At 51.9% G+C, this 19,465-nt stretch overlaps 1 protein-coding gene across 9 annotated transcripts in view; it reads right to left on the bottom strand.

Moving 5' to 3' along the window:
• Positions 1-547: 547 nt before the first annotated feature.
• GPATCH8 (G-patch domain containing 8) overlaps positions 548-19,465 on the bottom strand; it is a 45,891-nt gene continuing 26,973 nt past the window's right edge. For 3 of the 9 annotated variants that reach the window (XM_077315699.1, XM_077315703.1, XM_077315704.1), the window contains 5 exons: positions 12,560-12,627; positions 11,986-12,072; positions 11,209-11,352; positions 7,391-7,521; positions 548-6,499 (listed from right to left, as the gene is read on the bottom strand). In XM_077315699.1, coding sequence (XP_077171814.1) covers positions 2,677-6,499; positions 7,391-7,521; positions 11,209-11,352; positions 11,986-12,072; positions 12,560-12,627 — 4,253 coding nt within the window. In that variant the 3' untranslated portion in view covers positions 548-2,676. Of the gene's footprint in view, positions 6,500-7,390; positions 7,522-11,208; positions 11,353-11,985; positions 12,073-12,559; positions 14,623-19,465 lie in introns of all 9 variants that reach the window. The other 6 variants (XM_077315701.1, XM_077315702.1, XM_077315700.1 and 3 more) reach the window with 3 other exon arrangements.

The raw sequence follows: 19,465 nt of genomic DNA on the forward strand, positions 1-19,465 counted from the left end.
CTGAATAGATCCTTCTCCTGGATGCTTGAGGCTAGAGGGCCTGCATGGCCCCTTCCCACCCTAGGTCTCTAATAATCCATCAGGGTCAGACCTTTTCCCTGCCATTGCCAAGGGCAGGAGTGCAGGCCAGCATCTCAGGAGATGTCGTCAGTGGTGGTTTCGTTCAACTATTCATGTGACCAGGAGCAGGATGTGAAAATCAGCTTTCAGAAGCCCAAGGAAGATGGGGGTCACACCAAACGTAGGAGTCTGGGGAGCAGAAAGCAGCTGTCTACCTGAAAGCCAGCTTGGTGGCCTCTCATCTGGAGAACCAGGTTCGTTTCCCACTCCTCCTCCACAAGTAGCCAAGCTGGGTAACCTTGAGCCAGCCCCAGTTCTCTCAGAGCTCTCTCAGCCTCGCCACCCTCACAGCACTCTTCTTTCCTAGACCCAAGGGCAGGCCTGGGAAGCCTGCCTGAAGGAAGGGAAGGAGCAAATCCAGGGCCCGAAGAAGGACTGGAAGCTTCACGCTGATGTTTGGGAAAAGAGACACAGGCACGCTTGCCCCCCAAATCACTAGTTTATTAGAAAGTTTTATTTTCCTCATTTTTACAGCATATATATATATATTTATATTTATATATATACTTTTATGTGACAGTTAAATACAGTCCGCAGATACTGAAGCAATAGTGTGTTCTCTTTGCTATAAGCATCCTGGGGGAGGTCCAGGCCCACCAGGCCCGGCGGGGTGCTGACCCTCCGAGGCCGAGGAACGGAGCACAGGATGTTAATACTGTCATGGGTTGAATCTTTGCAGCAGCTGCAGAGAGCCGAGCCCCTTCCCCAGAACGCCCTTTTCCAGTGCTGACCCACCTGTTTCTCTCTCGCAAAGGGGAAAGGACTTTACAGCAGTCACTCGTTTCGGGGAAGAGCCGGGGGGGGGGGTGATTTCAAATTGGGAGAAGCAACAGGTTGTGACACCGCCGGAGAACTGAGGCCAGACCAGGGAAGCCCTGCTGGGTCACAACCCTCCGCACCAACAGGCTTCCGTGGGCATCTCCCCGTGGGCGAGACTTTTTCACTGGGCAGCCCCTGAGAGGCCCTGCCCCAAGGAAGGCGGGAGGCTATCCCTGAAGAGGGCAGCTGGGGAGCAAAAAGTCACCCCCCTCCTGTTAGAAGAAAATCACAGGCAGGGGCTCGGAACAAAAACACACCACCCAAAACCTCTCCCCGCAAACAGAAGGCACGTATGAACAGAAGAAGCCTTTAAAAAAGAAAACCACACAGAACACGCAACTAGAATTCATGTCACAGCAAATGTCTCAGAACAAGTGGTGGACGCAAAGGGGGGGGGGGACAACTGCTGGGACCTTTTCCGTGGGAGTCTCCCTTTCCTCTCGGACCAGCTAGTGATCTCTCACCCTGCCGAGCCAAGGGGCCGTTTCTTCCCCGGGGGGGTGGGCAGTGCCTGGCCTCTCTCGGGGGGGGGGGGGGGGGCTCACTATTTCTCTCTTCCCAGCAGCTGCTAGGGGGGCTCCGTCCTGGAGGGTGGCATTCACAGTTGCAGGGGGTGGGCAGGCAGGGGGGCAAAGGACACCTGTGTCTAGTGTCTCGACCACGGATCACTTCTGCACTTGTCTCCTGTTAACGTGGAAAACCTTTCTTTTTTTAAACAGTTTATAGTACATAAACACCCCACCCCGGCAAAAAAAAAACAACAAAAATACATGAGCTCAATAAAATATACATGCTTGAAGTCATCTCGGCCCCGGCCGCAGCCGGGGACACGGAGCCTCTGACGAGCGTCGTCTTTCCGACTGGATCGGAACACGGATAACCGAAGCCACTGGAACGAGAACCACTCAAGGAACGGCGGTCAGAAGTGTTATTGCAGGAGGCGGCCTACGCGGAACGAGGGTCGGAGGGGCTACCCAAAGCAGCACGTGGACATGTACAGAGTTCAGTGCAATTTTTCTTTTAAAACCTTCTAAAAAAAACCATAAGTTAATAAAGAACCATCAATATTACAGAAGGAAAAGTACAATTTACAGAGTTGCGTTTCGGGCGTTCCCGGGACTCCAGTCCGCTCTATTGCTTCAAGGACGCGAGAGGGACTCGCGCGCTCTCCCTGCGGGGCGGCCGCACGGAGTGTGTCTGAAAGCAGAGTGCCGCCGAGCTCCCCCGGCCGTGGGGAAGGGGTCGTCGGCGAGCGACTCTGGCTGCGGCACGCAGTTCTCAAAGCGGGAGTGGGTGGCGGCAGAGGGGCGGTCCTGGGACTGCGCCCCACCGGAGATTTCTGCTCTGCTGGAGGTGGCCGCAGACACCGGCAAGTCAACATAATTCAGGCTTTGTCTGCTGAGCTTCAGAGCGGATGGAAAACGTGAGCGTCGGAAGTGACGGGGTGGGGGGGACGGAACACAATCCCCCAAAGCCCACGACGCCCAGAGCAGCCTTCCCCACAGACGCAGGAGACCCCAAAACTCTCTGCCAGAGACACGGCTTCCCTACCTCCCCCAGAGCAGCTCCACTCATGTGACCCGCGGGCCTTCTTGCCCTGCCCTGCCCTGCCCTGCCCTGCCCTTCTTTGGCTATTCTCAGGGCCCTTCGAGGGCCGGAGAGAGACCGAAGCGCTCCTCGCACCCCTGCAGCCCCTCCTCCCCCCACCCTGACGGAGGCCGCCTGTCCTCGGCCTTCTCACGTGCCGTGGCTCGGGGGGTGCTGCAAGTCCTGTCCTGAGAAAATGGGGTGCAGAAGCGGGTGGAGGTGCAGCGCGGTGGCGGCTGCCGCGGTCGCCGGGCGGGGCGCCAGGAGGGTGGGGTAGAGGGCGGCGTGATGGACGGGGTGGAAAGTGAAGGGGCCGGGGTGGAGGGCGGAGGCAGGGATGAGGTGGATGGGGTGGCTGGCCAGGAAGGTGGCCGGGTGCCCGGGGATGATGGAGTGAGTCAAGTGGGACAGGGAGATGGGGGTCAGGTGGGGCTGGGGGATGTGGTGCACTTGGGCGAGGGGCTGGGGGTGCGGGTGGGGGTGGATGCCGATGGCGGCCGCGGCAGCCGCGGCGTGGTGCTGCAGGATGGCGTGCTGCACGGTGGTGATGGAGGTGGCGGCGGCGGCCGGCTGCTGGATGTGGATGGGCTGCAGGGTGGGGGCCGCCGCGGGGGCCAGGGCGGCCGAGGCGGGGAAGGCCTTGACCTGCTTGGCCAGGAGCTGCTGCTGGATGTGCTGCTGGGCGGCCTGCTGGAGCTTGCTGTACTTCTCCATCTCCTCGGGGGTGAAGGTGATGGGCTGGCTCTCCAGCGGGGCCAGGGAGGCGTCCTCGGGGCCTTCCAGCTCCCCACTCAGGCTGGGCTCCCCGCTCTGCGGCACGTAGCTGGGGAAGTGCTCGACCTCAGGCACTAAGGGCACGATCCGGCTTTCTATGGGGACGGACTGGCTCCCACCGTCCAGAGTCTCCAGCGCTTCACTTTCGCTGGGGTCAGAGAGGAGGCCGTGGGGCACGACCAGCTCGTCTGCCCTGTAGGACTCGGGGAGCCCTGGCGCTTCAAGGGGGACGGGGGCCGTCTCCGGGGCCGCTTCTTCAGGGGGCTGCTCTGCGGGAGGGGCCTCCTGAGCCCTCCTCACGGGGGCCTCTTCTGGCGGGGGCTGGCTTGCCACGACTGTTTCCCCCGCACTTGGGGGGGTGTCTTCCGGCTCCGACAATTCGGGCTCCTCTCCTCGGCCTAACCCGGACTCCTCGCATCGCTTGGCGCTTGGTTTTCGGACGGTGGGGAGCTTTCCGATCAGCGGGAGGAGGGGCTTGTTGCCTAGCGAGGGCGGGAGCTTCGGGCCAAAGTAGCCCTGGGGGGGATCCTTCAGCTTTATGCCGACTTTGTGGGGGGGCCCCGGGGCGTCCTCGTTCCCGCCGGTCATCTTCTCCACCTTCCTGGACTGAACCTTTTCCAACAGCAGCTTGGCCGTCGCAGAGTTCCTCTTCTCAGAGCTGCAGTCGGCGCCCGGGTGGGGGCTGCTGTTCTGGGGGAGGCTGGCGGCCCCCGGGGCTTCGTCCCCTCTCGTGTCCTCCCTCCTCAGAGGCCCCTCCCCTTGCCTCGCCCGGAAGTAGTGCGGGGACTGCGAGCGGTAGATCTTGGAGCGGATGAAATCTCGCCGCCCGGACCGCCTCTCCCCGGGGCTCTCGTGGCCCCGGGAGCCCTTCCTCGAGAGGGACCTCTGCGACAGGCTCCTCGTGCTGCGGCTCCGCTCCCGGCTGTAGCTGCGGCTCCTTTTCCAGCTGTGTCCCGTCCGGCTGCGGCTCCTGCGCTTACTCCGGCTGCGGCTGCAGCTGCTGCTGCGTGTCCGTCCCCGACTTCTCGTCCTCGACCTCCCCCGGGTGTGCGTTCGACTCCTGCTCCGGCTGCGGGACCTGCTCCTGCTCAGGCTGTAGTCGTCTTCGGAAGAGGAGTACTTGTGCCGCTTCGACCGGCGCTTGGAGCTGGGGTAGTCCGAGTCGTCTTCCGAGTCGTCGTGGGAGCGCTTGGTGCGGCTCCGCGAGCGGTCGCTGTAGTCGCTGTAGCTGTCTTCCGAGTAGCTCCGCCGGCGGCTGTACCGGCTGTGGCCGGAGGAGGCGTAGGAGCTCGTCGAGTAGGACCGCTGCGATGACCTCCGGGAGGAATGCCTCCGGCCGGACCGGGACCGGCTCCGCGAACACTCGCTGCCCGAGTCGTCATCGCTGTAGTGCGAAGCGGATTTCTGCCGGGAGGGCTTGTGGCAGGCGTCCTCCTCGCTCTCGCCGCAGCCGCTGCTCTGCCGGCCCTTGTGGGCGGGGCGGCCGGCGGCCGGGGCGGAAGGCCGCCTCTTGGGGGCCGGCGGCTCCTGCTGGGGGTCAGCGGCGTGTTTTTTGCTGCCGTGCTCTTGGGACAGGGTGCCGCCCTCCTCTCTCTTGCCGCTGCCGCCGGCTTCGGCGGAGATGGGTTTCCGCTGGGAGTCCTGCAGGCCCCACTTCCTCTTCTTGGGGTGAGCGGCATCTTCGGCCCCTTGCGCGTGCTCGCCCTCGGCAGGAAAGAAGCCCTTGCTCTTTTTGTGCTTGTGCTTCTTTCGCTTCTTGGCCCTCTCTTCGGCCACGTCCCCTTCCCGGCTCTTCTCTTCGGCCTTGCCCTTGCGGCGACGTTTCTGCTTGGCCGATTTCTTGTGCTTTTTCTTCTTTTTGTGTTTGTGGGACTTCCCCAGCTTGTCTTTGCGGCTAGCGAGGCTGCCTTTGCCGCCCTCTTCCGGGCCGTCGCCCCTGCCGGCATTCACGGGGACGGGGGGCTCCTGCTTGCTGCACGCCGGCAGGGTGGAGGAGCTGCCGGGGAGGGGGCCCGGGTCTTTGCTCTGACTCGCATCCCCGCCTTCGGCAGACGGCGCTTGTTCTTTGGAAAGACTTGCTGCCGCTTTCGGTTTTTCTGCCCCTTTGGCTTTACTGTCCTTGTTGCGAGACAACTTGAAGTCAAAGTACAAGGGGTTGCAGCTGTACGACACGGAGGGCTCTGCTCTGGTGAAGATAAGCAGCTCGGAAGGCCACTGGAGGGTGGTGCTCTCGTCCTTGCTAAGCACAGGGAAGAAAGGGCCTGTCAAGTGCCTGGGCCCGTCTGCGGCTGCTTTGCTGGCTGGCGTGGAGTGGGCGGGGGCTTTCGGGGCATCCGGCTCTGGAGTGCTGCCTTCCTTGGGCTGCTTGCCCTCCGGCCCACTCGCCTCCTCGAGCGTTTCTTTTTTGTCTTCCGTTTTGCTGCTTTTGCTGGTGGGGCCGGGCTCCTTCTGCGGGTCGCCGCCCTCTGCTACGGCCCCCTTTTCCCCATTCTTGGCCGCTCTGGGCTTGGGAGAGCGACTCCGCTTCCTTTCCCGCGCCACTTTCTTGCTCACGGCTTCTGCTTCCAGCTGCTCCGTGGCCTTCATGAAGAGCAGGAACTGGAAGTTGGGCTTCACCTTGCAGTGGGCGGGAGGGATGTAGTGGTAATACTCCGGCTCCACGGCCAAAGGACCGTCCTCCCGCTTGGCCTTCTTCAGTTTCAACAGGGAGGCGTTTGCTCCGTCCTTCTCCTGCTGCGGCTCCTCCTCGTCCCCCTTGCTGTCGGGGCTGCTCGTCCTCTCCGCCTCCCCTATCTTCCCTAACGCTCCGGAGTCCGACTGGGCCCTGTCCTCAGCTCTGCTTTCCTCGGGAGAGCCCGCCTCGTCCACGTGGTCTTTGAAGACAGAGGCGATGGACTCCAGCTTCACGGGAGCCTTTTTGGCGAAGGAGAACGACACCCCTATCTTCTGAAGAGGGTTGACTCCGAGGCTGGCGGTTTGCGGTGCCTGCGCAGGAACTGGCCCGAGCCCCGTGTTGCTGCTGGCCTGCCCACTGGGATAAACAACGGCTTTGTCTATGGACACACTGATGGTCTGCCCAGAAGCTGGTGAGAAAGAGGAACAGCTGCTGGGAGCTGCCACATCTGTCGCCTCCTCCTCCCCTCCTTCTTCATCTACAGCCACGGTGGTTGTTCTGAACATTGGCCCACTTCCTGGAGCGCTATGGGGTTTGAGAGAGAGAGAGAAAGAGAGAGAAAGAGAGATGTAGCACATCAGAATTTCAGTAGCCTAATATTACTTTAAGTTTCCTTGAAGCGTGAGAAAAAGCAGCCTATAAAAGCCTTCAGAAATAAACAAAACAAGCAAAGGTGACATAATCTGGGACACAAATTCATGGCCTTAATTCAGAAGGCTTTAAAAACTAAGATACAAATGATGCTATAGATATTTCTTTTGGGTTTAATTTGGGGGAAAACACAGGGAACTTTATTTCTATATATGTCTCTAAAGCAAGACTGTTATAGGCTCAAAAATGGAAATGCTCAATACCACCTATGATTGAAGAATGGTGGATAAAGATGGCAGAATTGGCTAAACTTCCTGCCGTAATTAAAGAAAAGACAACTGCAGTATTTTCAGACCATTGGAAACCTTTTATGGACTTCCTGCTTGACGTAACCAAAAATTAAGTAATGGTTTGTGGTTTCGAGGACTAAGGGGAAAATATGAAAATATAGGAAAAGGGGTGACTTTTTAAAATGTCCAGGCATAGTGTAATAGGTAACAAATGGATTTATAATCGTGGAATCCTAGAGTGGGAAGGGGCCGTGCAGGCCATCTAGTCCTACCCCCTACTCAAGGGAGGATCTATCTAAACAAATGCCACGGATAAGATTGGAAGCCTCTTCACTGCTACTTTTTTTCTTTAATTTTTTTCCTTCCATCTGTAATTTGTGTGTGTGTGTGTCTATAAGGAAACTTTGAAAAAAAGCTTTAAAAACAAACAAAAAAATTGAAACACACTATTCCTGTGGACAGAGCTGGGAGCCAATTTAGCGTGAAGCCTGGCATGGAAGTATAATAAAACAATTAAGGCGGCCCCCATACATACCACTCAGGCTGTTTCCTCTGCTCAGCGAGCTCATGCAGACGCCGCAGGGCTTTCTCCTGCTTCCGTTCATCTTTCCGGGATCTTGAAGAAACGTTACGAGCAAACTCCCTTTGCTTGAGATCCTTCAGCCTCTGCAGAGGAACATGGGGGGAAGGGTTAAACCGTGTGATTTTGTTTGTCTGTTTTCAACCTCGCCGGAATACAGTTTGCCTCCCCAAATGTATCCCATGCTTGGCCACACTAGACAATTAAGGCGAGGGCCCTTCATCTCCGGTAAAAGAGATAATGCCCTGTCTGAGGGCTAACCTTCTGGATTTATCTGCAGCCCTTGATACAATGGACCGTTCTCTTATTGAGACGTCCAGAGGCAGAAGTAGGTACTGGGGGGTTGTGATCTGGATTGGTTTAAAGCAGGGGTAGTCAAACTGTGGCCCTCCAGATGGCCCTCCCCTGCTTTAAAGGGTCTCCTATCGAGTGGGAAAGAGTTGCTGCTGGTAACCAAGGCAGGATTTGTCCTGTGGGTGTCTGTAGGATACACCATTGTGCCTCATGTTGTTCAGTCTCTAGGTAAAGCTCTTAGGAGAAATCCTTCAGTTTGGTAGCTGGAGGCAGACGACACCCGGCCAAATCTCCTGGAGAAGCAGTAGAGGTCTCAGGACACAGTCATGTAACCAAAGCCACCGAGCAAGGGTTGAACAAAGTGCAAACGAACTCTGAGAAGGCAGAGGTAATGGGAGGCATGACCCCGCCCGGCAAACTATTCTGAGCGCTCTGCTATTAATGAAAATTATACTCCCCCGTTAATGATGGGCCACAGAGACACTTTCCCCTTCGTGCTTAGACAAGCCGTGGGAAGCGAAGAGCGCTGTTAACCGTGAACATCTTCAGGGGATGGGCATGAATTGTGGCACGATTCAAAGGCTGTGCTTGTTGCAGCGGATGACACCAAGAGGGCATTTGCGGGGGCCTGTCTCAAGTTGGCAGGCCTGGGGTGCCCAGAAGGCCTCCAGCGACACAATTAGCTCTCTCAGCGTGGCACACTTTCCTTTGTTGCGTTTGAGGCCTTGTGACTGCCAAGAAAGCTATGCGTTCTCTCAACAAAACAAACCCTAAACTAGGACATTCCTTCTTGGCACACTGCTAATTGCCCTGTCCAGCAAGACTCTTGACGGTTTTATTCCCTGCTTTGCAAAAGGATCTGGAGACGAGGACTTGCTCAGGACACAGAGTTTTACTGCTCTGAGGACCCAGATCAAAACGGGCCTTTTGTATGAAGGAGGATCTTCCAAGATCTCACTTGCTTCCTTTGGCATCAGCTGGTCTAGCAGCAACACACTCAAGAGGTGACCCTGAGCAAATCTAAAGGCAACCCTGGACGGCCCCCTGTCACTCTGAAACTGTTCTCAAGAGCTCTTGGCAGAAGAGGAAAATGCATGGAAGCAGGCTGTGCAGAAGACACGGATTTGGCTTGAAAATAAGCAGGCACACGCAGCCTGCCGATGAACAGATGATATTGGGAGGGCAACTTCCACCCGGGAAAATATTTCTGCTCATTAAAATGCACTCTTATAAAGAAGCTGCCCTTTAGAACAGGAGGGAAACATTGGTTGGCACAGCCGCCTCAGGGAAATGGGAAACCACATTCTCAAGGGGCTTAGCTTTCAAGTTTAAGCCTCCTATTACAAACCTGGAGACAAAACCCTGCTTCTGTGTCCGTGGAAATTCCGAGAAAAATGTTTTTGGATAAGTTGCGATCGGTCATAAGATCGATTGTCCTTGCACACTATAAAAGGGTGGGGTGGCTTTTGCACTATTCTAAACTTAAATTGGATTACATTTAATGACCATATTGATTTGGTCTCTTATGATTCTGTTTATACATAACTTGGACTGAACAGATGAAATAAAAGTTTGACTGACTGGTCTGAAGGAAATGAACGACTGTTTGACCGTTTCCGCTTCTGTGTAACTGAGAAATTGCACCCTCACTGGGACGCTGTGTTCTACTCCAGGGAGAGGCTTTTGGGACACACACTTTGGGCTCTATGCAGCCCAGTTGGGCCTGTCCTTTCCCGGACTTATTTTGGGCCCCTTTAAGGTGAGAATTTGCAGGAGTCGACAGCCGCTTTGCAGAGGTGACCTTGCACTGCATGAACCCGTCGGAGTGAAACGGATCTCTTCAGCCCTTTGTTTAATTGGCAATTATGTGGCTTCCTGGCTTCTTATTTACTTTTGTAAATTTGATATGGAACAAACAAGCGAGTGCTGTGCCACTGTTTATATCTTGGTTTTGTGTATCATCAGTAATGATTGTATTTCTTTTGTGTTATGAAGGGTAAACTACTGGCAAGCCTTCAGTTGTTTTTGGTGGGTGGGTGGGTGGGAGGGAGGGAGGGACGGAGGGAGAAAGGACTTAACTTGAAACATGACTCAGCTCCAGAATCATTTTCTGATGACACGGCTGAATAGGGAGGGAGGGGGGGAAGGAAGGAAGGAAGGGAGGGAGGGAGGAAGGAAGGAGAAGAGGATTCAGGGCTAAAGGAAGGAAGGAAGGAAGGAAGGAAGGAAGGAAGGAAGGAAGGAAGGAAGGAAGGAAGGAAGGAAGGAAGGAAGGAAGGAAGGAAGGAAGGAAGGAAGGAAGGAAGGAAGGAAGGAAGGAAGGAAGGAAGGAGATTGGAGCAGAATGAGAAGGAAGGAAGGGAGGGAGGGAGGAAGGATAGGACTCAGGGCAGGAGGGAGGGAGGCACACACTTTGTTTCTGAAGAAGATGATTTGAAATGTCCAGGTGAAACTGGTGTTTTTCAGAAGGCTCTCAGCTTGTGGTACTCCTCACTGCCTGCGCTCCCCACTCTCTTACCTGGCAAGATCCTTCAAACTTACTGAACAAAACTTACTTGGATAGGAACTCTTTTTCCGTTCCTTCTTGAGACAGTTGCACTAGATTGCAGACCAGCCTATGTGGACTAATCAAGCCGCCTGTAATCCATTAATCTCTAACTAGCCCAACAATCCCTCTCAAGGCCAGTTTAACTAGCTAATAATAACCAAGGTCATTGCTGCACATTCCGACAGGGGATTTGCTCAGATGCCTGAGCATGCTTCCTTTGCAGATTGAGCATTGCTAGCCCAAAACTGAGACCCAAAGGAGACACGATGGAGCTCAGTTATGAAGAAATGGATAGTTGGGGCTGAATCCAACTCAAATGCAGGTTTCTAATAATTTACGTATTAATTGTGCCAATCTGAATGTACATATTTGTAGGCTTAACTGAGCTCTCTTCTGTGTTCCCCCACCATTAGTTTGGCAGGTTGTTGAGACATCCAGCACAAACACCTTCCTTGTAAACCACTTTGGATGCTCTTCAGCCAAATAAATAAATGAGGGATAAAAGGATTTCAGGAAGAATTTTCTTTTGAAGTTTCATATTGCCAGGCCAGAAACACGGATAAAACTGCTGTGGCTCACTGTACAATCCTAGATGACACAAATTGGGGCCAACTGCTTGAGCAGAAAGTAGCTGGCAATACTGAGTAGCATCATATATAGGGAGGGCATTTATATAAAAACCACAGACTGGAAAACCGGACTTGCTGTGAAGGTTCCTTTCTTTAGCCATGAGGAGGTGATGCCTTCCAAATATCAAAAGCCTACTATTCCATCTTCTGGCTACTTAATCTGTGCTCACCCCCAAACTACATGGGCAAATGAAACACTTTTGAGTCCCCCAAACCCCGGCTAAATCTCCTTTGCATTCTGAACCAAGCCACAATTTGGAGAAAAATCACACATCCGCTAAAGAAATGGTTGCTTTTTTTACCTGTTTGTGGGCATGGTCGTAGGAATTGATATGGTTGTCAAACTCTTGATGTTTCTGGTACTGCTTATCACAGAGTTCACAATAGAAGTTAGCTCGGAGGTCTTCGAGGGCTTTGGCAATGGCTTTTTCTTTGTCCATGTAATCCTGCAGCAGCAACAAGAGCCAAAAACCAGTAAACCTTCTAAAACCCATTTTTAAGGGGGGGGGGGGAGCAAGGACTTCCTGGCTCCTCCTTCTCATTGAGCCACTGTGCTGATGTTGACCTTTAAAGCCCTGCACAGTTTGGGACCCACATCCCTCAAGGGCCATCTACTCCCTTATGAGCCAGCCCGACAAGCGTAGCTATGGAGGGGGCTTCTTTCAGTACCCCCCCCCCTCTTCTGGGATTAGGCGGCTGGCAACCCGGGAGGGGACCCTTTTGCTCAGGACACCGGAACTCTGGAACTCTCTCCCAAGAGAGCTTCACCTTGCCCTGCTGTTGCCATCTTTTGCCAGCAGCTGAAGTCATTTGGGTTTTGTCTGGCTTTCTCCATCCTTGATCCCTACTTCCTCCCCAGTCTTTTAATTGTTGTTTTGATGTTTTCTGTATGCATCTCAGCTGTTTTTAATTGTTTTAACTATGTATTCTTGTTGGTTTTAATGGTTTTCAAGGTACAATTTTATTGCATGTTAGTTGCCTTGGCAGTCCTTACGAGGGCAGAAAGCTGGGTATACTTTTATAAAATAAATGAAATAATCTACAAACATTGGGGGGGTGGAGGGGTGTTATTTGGGTACCTTGTATTTCTGCCTCAGCTCTTCGGTATCTTCCTTCTCCACTTCCAAGACTCTCCTCCGTTCTGTAGCATCTTCAGCATAATCAAGCTAAGCAATCAGAGCAAACAAACTGGTCTGCCAGAAATTCTTGGCATCACCCACCCAGTACAGAAAATGTCACAAGCAGCAAGCAATCACTTAATCCCTTTCAGAGACATTAATCTCATCACTGAGAACCAAATAAGCTGTTAACTTCCATGATGCGGAATTCACACCAGGGACAACCAAGTAAATACCAAAGCAAAGGATTTTATATCGAGGAAACAGAGTTCATGGAATGTTAAGATTTCAAGAGAAAACAGAATTGCACTTAACTTGGAACGGTGGTTCGTTGATGTCCTCTGTGCAAACATCTGTTGGGAATGTCCTTGCACAGGGCGGCCATGGAGCATTTTCCTACCAGCTAAAGCTACTAAAGGGGAACATCCCAGACGAGATGAACTGCTGGCAAGATCACCTCTTCCCGCCAGCCCTAGCACACACACACACGCTCCACTTCACATGATGCCACAGGTGCCACCAAGGTACCACTCACCTCCATTTCCATCCGCCCCATGCCCATGACATCATACTTGACGACGATGGGGATTGGGTCTGTCCTCCCTGCAAGAGAAGCAGACCACCTAGGTGAGTGGCGGAGAGGAGGAAGAACCAGCGCTGGCAGGTCGCTCGGACACATTGGGTTGGTTAGAGATCTTGCCTTGAAGTGCAGAGACCAGAAAGCTACAGAGAACCAAACACAAGCCATTCTCACAGCTTACAACATTAGGGGCCGGCTCTTACAGACCAGGCCTCTCGGCACAGAGACATTGACAGGCTGACGCGGGACTCAGAAACCTCCGAAAGCCGTCGCTAAAAATGGAGGTGGGGGTTAGTTGCAAAAACAAGACGGAGGTAAAATGGAGTGCTAGGCATTCCCGATCCATACGGGTCAGAAGCATCCCGATCCTTACAAATGGAAGGATCCAACCCGCGAGGAAGCCAGGTTTGCTTGCCGTCACAGGGAGCTGGAGTTCTGCTCCCCGCAAGGCCGCACGGTTTTAAGATTTAGCCCTGGAACGTGCCTCCTGGACGCGGCTCGTCCGACTGCCCTGCTCCTCGCTTGCAAGCTGTGAAAAGGACTCGTTGCGAAGAAAACTGACTTTGAAACTAATCAAACTATGCTGAAGATTCCGTACGCATTTCTAATCCACTCATAACCAGCCAAACAAAGCGAAATGGGGCAGACGAGCACGTTGACCACCACAGCCTTTGGGCGTTGTTGATTTGTACATCACAACATGCACTGGGAGTTGTGATGTGAGGCCACTGGGGAAATAAAGGAATTCCTTACCTTATCCGATGCATACCTTGAGTGAGAAAACAGAATGTTTACTTCCCTTGTTACTGGTTCGAGGGGGGGGAGGGTGTCAACATTTTTTTCCCCTCTTGGTTATACACACATACACACATATATTATACCCTTGGGCCAAAAGATGTCCCTGATTGAATCGCGCCAAAGCAAAGAGACTGGACTTGTTGTTTTTTTTAATTGGTTCATGAGGCACACTGGATTATTCCTGGTCTCAATATTTTGCAATTCTTTAACACTAAGAGGGCACTGATATAGAGACCTGGCCTGAAATCTCTGGCGAGGACTTCAGCGGTCTGCCCTCGACTCTCTATGAAATGGGAATAAATTACAGCCTTCTTTCGCAAGGTTTTTTGTGAGGGTCAAAAGCAAATTTAAAAGGCTGGAGTGCTCTCTGATTTTCAAGTGCCATCGAGATAAAGAAGACCAATTCCGGACGCTGGTGGGCATCAGCTGAACTTGAGCATAACATTTAAGCTGGCTCCAGATCAGATGAGAATTTGGAAGCCTAAGCCGAAAGACACAAAAGACTGGCAATGTTGACTTCTCATAGCAACGCTTTCTAGGTAGATAGATGTTTTCAGCGCAAAGGGGAGGGGGGAAAGAAAGGACCTTATGCCCAATGGTATAAGAAGCAGTGACTGCAGTTTTGAGCAAAAGGACCAAATTCATAGTGAAACTTGTACAAACGATTCTAGTTATTCCCCAGGATTGCCGCCACCAATTTTGAGGTTTGGGTTTTTCAAGAGTTTGCAGTTATGGCGGTCCATGTTTTTGACTGCCGCAAACTCTGCAGAACTTGACATGCATCAGTACTTTTGCTTCCTAAGGCAGTCAAAGTTTTCAGTTTACTATAGAAACTGCAGTAGCAACTGCTCACACCCACCATGTGCTTTTCTGTGGGGGGGGGGAGAAGGAAGGAGGGGGAATCATGTTTGGACAATATTAGAAAATTTGGTATTTGAAGCAATTCTCCACAATTTTTTTTGGCAGTTCTAACACAAACATCCCTTCTGAGCATTAAACCCTCAATGAACAAGGATCAGACATGGAAGAGTGCATGAAGAAACAGAAAGGAAAACAAAAGGGAAATGAAAAAGACCAAGCAGAAAGGATGAAGGCTACAACAGAGAAAAGTAAGCCTAACATATTTGGTGCTCTGATGACAAAAAAGGAGTAAATTCAGTCTGAAAATTAAAAATTACCACTAAGTTTACCATCACCACAACAAGTCCCGGATCATTATGCTGTAAAAAAGAAACACCATTTGTTAGGCAGGAAACTGTGAGGGGCACAAAACAGGCCCTATGTAGCAGGCAGAGGGGGGTGGGGGTGGCTGGGGAGGGGGAGGGGGGGAATGGCACTAAACTTCTGCTGCACCCCCCCAACCACCCTCGGCTAGAAAGAACGGGCAAGCAACAACGGCTGTTTTATTTCACGGACACACAAACTGACAGTGAAAAGACGCTGCCTGCCGGTCCCTGGAGATGAAGCTTGTGAACTTGTCCTGCAGAGGAACTCACTCATCGGCTGGGCCTGACCTGCGGCTGCACATGAACCCGGCACTGAGGGACGGCCCCGGACGGCAGAGATGCGCCATCCATCTCCAGATGCCGGCTCATCAGGACATATCACAGCGGGGGGGGGGGGGGAACAATCCTACACATGCATCAAGTAGCATCTCTGGCAGAAGGCTCTGCCCGCCCTGCTTCCTGAGAGGCACCTTTTCTATGGCCGGAGTCTATTTCTCCACCCTAGGGAAGAACAGTCCATCAGACACTCTGAAGAGACACTGTCCAGATGAGGTTTCCCCTTTCGGAGGCGCACAACTCAGGACTGGGGTCGGTATTTGACCCACAGTGAGGTGGCAGATGCTCTGCATAATAAACATAAATCCCTGCAATGGGGGAAGCAACTCCCCCCCCCAGGGCTGTTTTGAGTGGAGGAATTGGCATGGGGAAGGGAGACAGAGGTCCCTCCACCCCACACTACCGTTCGGAGCTGAAGTGGGCCCTGGAGAACTTGATTTTCCTCAAGTAACATTTAGCAGGGACTGGAGTCCAACTGGGAGAACCCAGACCCGCCTCAAATGCCTCACTTACTTGGCCCTGAACGATAGCTGAAGACACGCTAATTCTCTGCATTCAGCCTGGATAATTTGGAACCCCTGACTGAGAGGAGACATACCCAGAATACGAAGTCAAGCGGCTAGTCAGCAATTAGTCTCCTCCGGTGTGTGTCAGGATTCTTTTATCCATATTTAGACTTACGTTAGGGCCCTATCTCCCGATCGTGATGCAGAAACAAATCAGGCCTCCTTGATCCCAAGAGGCTCCCCTAGAGACAGGCAAGAGCCTCATTTCCTTCCTTTCTCAAGGCCTGCCAGGGACACTCAGCATGCCCGGGTGCCATCGAGAAATGACCACTCAGCCGAGCGGTCACGAGGAACCCGGAACTTCAATGAAAATCGGCTTCCTCCCCTCATTGTCTTAATGCGCATGGCTTAGTCAACTTTTCACAGCATGGAATCTGCTGAAGTTGGAAAGTATCGTTCACATAGTTGCAGGTATCTCCAATTTTGGGATGCAGGGGGAGGAACCATGTCATAGAGGTGGATTCTGTTCTAATTCTTCTGAATCCCCTTCTCAGGGATTGGGAGACTATTGTACTTCAGCAGAATGCACCATTAAGGCAAATATATAAATAGCTGACGTTGCACAGCCCCTACCCAAAATGAACCCAGGGCTATATTGTCAAGCGTGACCATAACAAACGCTAACCCTCCTCTAAAAAAAAAACATACAGTAATCATCAAACTCTTTCGGAAAACTGGAAAACAAAAGTTTGAGTCTAGTGAAAGCTTCGTTTATGTGGTCCTCATTTATTCCCTTCACTCTGTTCCCCCCAGAATTAAATCCAAACAAATGCTTGTTATTCCAGTCCTTGCATCACTAAAAAACTTCATTGTGCTGGGTGATAATTCGCTGCTCACCCTCTACCTATGCGTGCAGCAGGCTGGCAACTTCCATTTCAATGTATCTGAAGAAGTGTGCATGCACGTGAAAGCTTATCCTCAGAATAACCCTCTGTTGGACTGGACTCAAACTTTGTTCTGCTGCTTCAGACCCACACGGCGACCCACCTGAATCTATCTTCAAGGGATACTAGAAGGTCATGCAAAGCTAATTAGCTGCAGAGATCTATATGATGCGCTATTATTGGATTTGGTACTTCAGGAAGCTCAGCAGAATATAACAGCAATATATATAAGGTGCTTAATTCTGAACATGTCCCTATAGTGTAGATCAAAAAGCCCACAGGTTGGGGAGATGTTTCTGCAAACCCAAGTCTGCAGGAAAATCTCAAAAGTAAAAAAAAAAAGAAAGAAAGAGATAGAGAGAAAAAAAAGAGGGGGAGGTAACCTTCCCCCATTCAGGAAAACAATATATACACATCATCATAATTTAAATAAAACTAAGAACTAAGAACTCATGAGATTACAGTTGGCATAATGGGGCTGCCTAGCATCTCCACACAGCGAAAGATCTAAAAATAAATAAAGAGCAGCTGAGGAAAGGGGGAGGAAATCGAGGCAAGGAGGTTGGGGAGACGGCAAAGCCGTCAGGAAGGCAGAGACAAGGGGGGGGGGAGAGGTACAGAACAGGGAGCCAGAAAGAGAAGCCAAAGCAGAGGTCTGTGAGAGATGGGAGTCCTTCCCCCAACATGAGCTTGTCTCAGAGCTCCCTCCCCTTCCTGGTAAATTATGTAAAAACGACAAACATAAACAGCAAAAGCCTTAGAAATAACAGCACAGTACATCCCCAAAATATTATGTCGGCAACAGCTCCTCCTTTGGGGCCGTATCTTCTGGCTTCCTAATCGTGGGGGAAGCGTGCCATAGGAAGGGCGCCTTGATAAGAGCTGAATGTGGCGGACCACAATCCAGAATGGGGCACGACCAGCTTGCACGAGGAGTTATCTCACGCAAATGCTAATCCTGCCGCATGTAATCAGACCCGGTGCAACATGCTGAGCATTTTCCCAGTGTGATGTTCTGGACTTTGAAGACTTTCAAGGCAAAGCGTTTTCCTGATAAAGGTAAAGGTAAAGGTATCCCCTGTGCAAGCACCGAGTCATGTCTGACCCTTGGGGTGACGCCCTCTAGCGTTTTCATGGCAGACTCAATATGGGGTGGTTTGCCAGTGCCTTCCCCAGTTTTCCTGATACACCCCTATGATTAGAGCAGATGCTTAGCCTTCAAGCCAGAACTCCCAAGGAGCACATTAAGGCACCTTGTGGAGGTGGGAAAGTCAAAGCAGACCGGAATGGGGCTTACGTCTCACACCCGGAAGGGATCCACTCTTCCGGGCTGTCACTATTCTATTCTTGGACCCTTTTTTAAGAAAAGGAAGAAGATGGAGAGGTGCCATTTTAACACAGAAGTTTCACGGAGGATGGAGTCATGTTGTTAATTATAGATTCAGGAACTTCTGTAGCTTCACAGAAGTCAATGACATTTTTAAGCCGAGGCTAGACAGCTATCTGACTAAAATGCCAACCTTCACTTTGGGGTCAGGAGGCGAATTTCTTCTAGGTCAGACTGGCCAGGGATTCTGGTTTGGAGGGAGGGCATCATCCGGGCATGGAACTGGGGTCACTGTGGGTGGGCAGGTAGTTGCGCATTTCCTGCATTGCGCAGGGGGTTGGATGAGATGCCCCAGAGGTCCCTCCCAACTGTATGATTCTATATTCTATGATTCTAAGCCATGCTGAGACCACAACCTTAAGCTCATTAATATGCCCCAGGCATCCTCCCAAGCACCAGTCACAGAGCCTGGGGAACCAGAGGCACCGGCACTGCAGACCTCCCTGACGGGGGGCCGGGGAAGAAAAAAAAATCTTTATGGTGGCCCAAGGAATAGGAAAGAATGTCGGCTTCGAAGACAGCCAATAAGTCAGATTTCTTTCCTGTGATATCGTGACACGTGCAAAATGTGCTTCAAAAGGCAGGTAATGAACCCTGTCAAGTTTTTTAAAACAGCACTTTAGCCAGTAGCAGGACTCACAATTAACTCACTGGATGGCCATTCATTCATTCATTCTTTCTCTACCACATCTACGCTCCGCCTTTATCACAGAGATTCAAGCTAGTTTCAGGATGCAACTATACATCACTCGAGATTGCACGGTCGTGTTCTACAAACTCATCCACCTCTTGGGCTGCCTTGCCCAAGCAGGAAACGCTGACTGTGAATGCTTGTGAGAGCACAACAGCACGATGTTGTCTACCTTTAAAATAAATAGAGATGGCGCAAGGCAGAGAGCAGAAGAATCGGCAAACATGCAGCACACTTAAAATGTGGCAGAAATGCTTCGTCTCCTAGGTGCAGGCTCTATTTGACCATGGGATGCTCACGGCTTTAGCACGGGCAGCATCTTGCGTCTCCGTCTCCATCAGTCTGGAGAGTTGAAACGGAGACATTCTCCTCAACTGAGACTGGCCTTGGTATGTGGGAATGCAATGTGTGGTCCTCTCTCATCCAGATATGTCTGCCTGAAAATATGTGGAGGGAATGCCAGAGGTGTCAGTGGGGCTTGCTAAGCAGCAGCATTGTCCACTGTGAGGGAAGGGTCTTCAACAAATGGCACCCCACCCCCCACCCCCAACAAGAATGGCGCACTGAATTCAGGTGTCCTCTCTGACAGAGGAGAACTCTTCTTAGCACAAGCTGGCTCTGGAAAGACTGCCACTCCAATCACCCTCTGTGCATGCTCATTTGCCAGCTTGGATTCTCCCAGGCTTCCATTCTTAGGGAAAAGGGATTGTGGATAAAACCCATCTATGTGCTCTAGAACGCAGTTTTGACACACCTGCTGAAACAAGGAATAAAAGCGCTGCTAAGCTGTGCAGGGAACAACTCCTGACAACATTTTGGTTTTCTAAACAAACATACGTTTTAGAACAAGTTGTTCAAATTCTAAATTCACATCCCCTGAACTTTAAGACAAGAGTTAAATCACTCGCAAAAAATAACGTAAACTGTAATTTAAGACACCTGCTTAGATAAACAGCAGGCACAGCTTCCCGTT

Source organism: Paroedura picta, chromosome 16 (assembly GCF_049243985.1).
Source record: "Paroedura picta isolate Pp20150507F chromosome 16, Ppicta_v3.0, whole genome shotgun sequence".
In the NCBI taxonomy this organism is placed as follows: Eukaryota; Metazoa; Chordata; class Lepidosauria; order Squamata; family Gekkonidae; genus Paroedura; species Paroedura picta.